Consider the following 2690-nt stretch of genomic DNA (forward strand, 5'->3'; position numbering starts at 1 on the left):
TTTAGTCTGCAGGCGATGGGAGAGGACGGTGTGCCTACTTGTCTGTTTGGACGATGTCGCCACTTCTGTTAGTGTAATTGACCAGGGCGTTGAAGGACTGGTTGAGCCATTGCCAGAAAACCACTGCTGGCGCTGTTTTGTAGAATGTGATCATTCCGCCTGTTATGAGTATATGCATTGGAACCTGAAATCCATTCAATAACGCTATAAGATTCTACTCATTGACAAGTGCAAGAGCGTATTAGTGGTTAATTTTCAAATTGCGCTCTTCAACACTTAAGAGTGAAACCAGAGAATTCACCGTTCCGTTCATAAAGTTATCTACGCACTTTAGCAGACATTCGTCCCAGCAACACCATCTTTTCTCCAGTGTCGGGATGAAAGGCAGAGTCGTAAAGGATTTTGGCGCGCCACAAATCCTCTTCACCGGTTCCACTTGGCAACTTTTCGCCGCATCTGGAACAGTTGGGTGATTTGAAGGGCAAAAAATTGCATTTTCTGGATTACTTGTATGATTGAATCAAGCATTTGGCTTCGTCGAGTTTTCGACTGCTCACGAACAAGTTGCGGGGATTGGTGGTTTGGAAGAAGTGCTTTGCCCGCCCCAAATAGAACTCTTGATCATAGCGCGGCTCATCCAAGTTGATTTTTTTGCTGGTCACACAAGCGCAGTCCGATTGCAATTTGCTTTCGCACATTTTCGCCCGCAAATACCTGAAGTTTGTTTGGAGAAAATGCTACAGCATATAGTAATATTTTGGCGCCGATAACTGACCTACAACGGAAAAATGCCTTGATGCTTTATGCATTTTTCTAGTGAATGTCTTTACATAATCAAGAATCTATTCGGTCAGAATCTTTAGGACAATGAATGGGGTTTCCTTTAGAGATGAATATGTTTTGCAAGGTCTTAGGGCAATGTTGATTATGCAGCAAAGAGACGAACTTTGAACAATTTTATCGAAAGTGCGTCGCATGTGATTCTCTTTAGGTTTTTTGCGCGTAATTTCTGAACATTCAGAAACTAGATCTCCAAATATTCATAAATTCGGCAGTAGGTACATTGCAAGAAAATGATCAGTACGAGAAAACTGTTGTTAACTCAGGAGACGCAAATGTTGAGACACCTTGAATGCTTCCAGCTGGAGATAAGCTAACAGAATATTTGGCGCATTTTGGAGATTCCACACACCATTAAATGTATGCAATTTCCACAAAAACAAGCTGGTTCTTTACCTGACACTGGAGCCCCTGACCAACACTACACTTGTGTGTTTTGTTATTATTACTTATTATTACTTATTACACTTATTGTTTGATACTACTTAATTTTGCCCCATAAACATCACTTGAATGATGCCAGATTGGCGTAATTTTTAGCCCTTTGACCTCGTTGCTTAATTGTGCGACTTTATTTGGTAAAATATGCACAGATTGTTATTATCGCATGTTTATCTTAAGGTTTCCAGCTGAAGCTGAACTGTCGGTTATTTTTTAGAGTATTCTTGCTGGCGGGGTTTCTGGATTGCGGCAGAATGCGAAACTGACCTGTTTTAACAGGGCGCTTGATCTGGATCATTGATCCAAGTTTTATTCATTTGGGGGCTAACTCAGGTTTGCCTGTGTTCCAGGCAAAAATATAAAAAATGGCAATTTTGTGCAGAAAGAAGCAATTTTTTTACAGTTTGATTGTCCTGGATAGGGTGTTGAATTTCCTTCAGATCATCATAAGCTGTAGTGTTCTTCACTTGGTTACGCCCCTCACGTACGCTGTAGCCAATTGCAGCAAACGAATATTTGTGATTGCTGTCCCTTTTTATTCTTCGTAACCCCGCAACTTCCATGAATGTGCTGGGCATGTTTATGGCGATATTCGGGATGCTTTACTATAACAAGGTAATTCGCATCGAGGGCTTCCACTTGATGTTTTGGTGCTTCAATGGCGTTTTTCTCTGCAGGCAAAAGACGCTTATCCGTGGTTGCTCAAAACGGGACTAAAAGCACGGACGATTGAGTAATGGTGAATTCTACAACTTGCTGCCGATGTTCATCCCAACCCCCGGCCTGGAAGTGCTAAAAATCGTGCCAAAGTTCGCCTCGATTAAGGCAGAGTTGCAAAATTTCCAACACTTGAGCCTGAGCGAATCAAACTGCTTAAACACCGAAGAACTGATCGCACAAGGCCGGAAATCTGGTTCTTGGATTCTTCTGCAGAACTGCCACTATACGGGCGAGTGGCTGTTTGACCTGGACCAACTGCTGAAGAGCATGGATTTTGAAAATACCTGCGAAAACTTCCGGCTCTTCCTCACCAGTAGTGATAGTTCAGAGTTTCCTTTGGAGCTGATCCAGAATTCCATCAAAATCGTTGAAGAGCCGCCGGATAGTTTAGGAAGAAACTTGCTGCGCATCTACAACAACCCTCCCTTAATAGGTAAGGGATTTTTCTATGGCTGTCCTGGTAAGCAGGAAGTATTTTCCAGGCTCCTGTTCGCTTTATGCAACTTTCACACTTTGCTCCAGCAGCGGCGTAAGTTCAGGAACTGGAATATGATTTGGAGGTTTGAGGAGGCAGATTTTGCGCATTTATTGGAGCTTTTGAGGGAGAGTGTTAACGAGCAAATTTGCCTGTTTGAGAAAGTTTACTTTGTTATTGGCGAGTGTATTTACAACGGGCATTTGGGCAGCAG

At 42.6% G+C, this 2690-nt stretch overlaps 2 protein-coding genes across 3 annotated transcripts; one reads left to right on the forward strand and one right to left on the reverse strand.

The window, feature by feature from the left end:
* Positions 1–6: 6 nt before the first annotated feature.
* LOC125505196 (sideroflexin-1-3-like) lies at positions 7–1551 on the reverse strand. Of its 2 annotated transcripts, none has more exons than XM_048668515.1 (4): positions 1237–1551; positions 508–714; positions 330–456; positions 7–184 (listed from the first exon to the last, which is right to left on the reverse strand). In XM_048668515.1, the coding sequence occupies exons 2-4, from the start codon at positions 696–698 to the stop codon at positions 35–37; spliced, it is 468 nt and encodes a 155-aa protein (XP_048524472.1). In that variant the 5' UTR covers positions 699–714; positions 1237–1551; the 3' UTR covers positions 7–34. The 2 variants fall into 2 exon arrangements, with proteins under 2 accessions (XP_048524472.1, XP_048524471.1); XM_048668514.1 differs by having other exon boundaries at positions 508–775; positions 1237–1550.
* Positions 1552–1592: 41 nt separating this feature from the next.
* LOC125505197 (dynein axonemal heavy chain 12-like) lies at positions 1593–2684 on the forward strand. The gene is made up of 3 exons (XM_048668516.1): positions 1593–1896; positions 1959–2434; positions 2484–2684. Exons 2-3 carry the CDS (start codon positions 2044–2046, stop codon positions 2552–2554), a joined length of 462 nt encoding a protein of 153 aa, XP_048524473.1. The 5' UTR covers positions 1593–1896; positions 1959–2043; the 3' UTR covers positions 2555–2684.
* The last annotated feature ends 6 nt before the right edge of the window (positions 2685–2690 follow it).

This window comes from Dendroctonus ponderosae, unplaced genomic scaffold (genome assembly GCF_020466585.1).
Source record: "Dendroctonus ponderosae isolate FM_Combo_2020 unplaced genomic scaffold, Dpon_F_20191213v2 Dpon_F_20191213_7, whole genome shotgun sequence".
NCBI lineage: Eukaryota > Metazoa > Arthropoda > Insecta > Coleoptera > Curculionidae > Dendroctonus > Dendroctonus ponderosae.

Coding starts and splice junctions, on each gene's coding strand:
- LOC125505196 (XM_048668515.1), bottom strand. CDS start 698: ATGTGCGAAAGCAAATTGCAATCGGACTGCGCTTGTGTGACCAGCAAA. Junction 457..507: donor TGCTTGATTCAATCATACAA/GTAATCCAGAAA, acceptor CAACTGTTCCAG/ATGCGGCGAAAAGTTGCCAA. Junction 185..329: donor TGGGACGAATGTCTGCTAAA/GTGCGTAGATAA, acceptor AATGGATTTCAG/GTTCCAATGCATATACTCAT.
- LOC125505197 (XM_048668516.1), top strand. CDS start 2,044: ATGTTCATCCCAACCCCCGGCCTGGAAGTGCTAAAAATCGTGCCAAAG. Junction 2,435..2,483: donor CAACAACCCTCCCTTAATAG/GTAAGGGATTTT, acceptor AGTATTTTCCAG/GCTCCTGTTCGCTTTATGCA.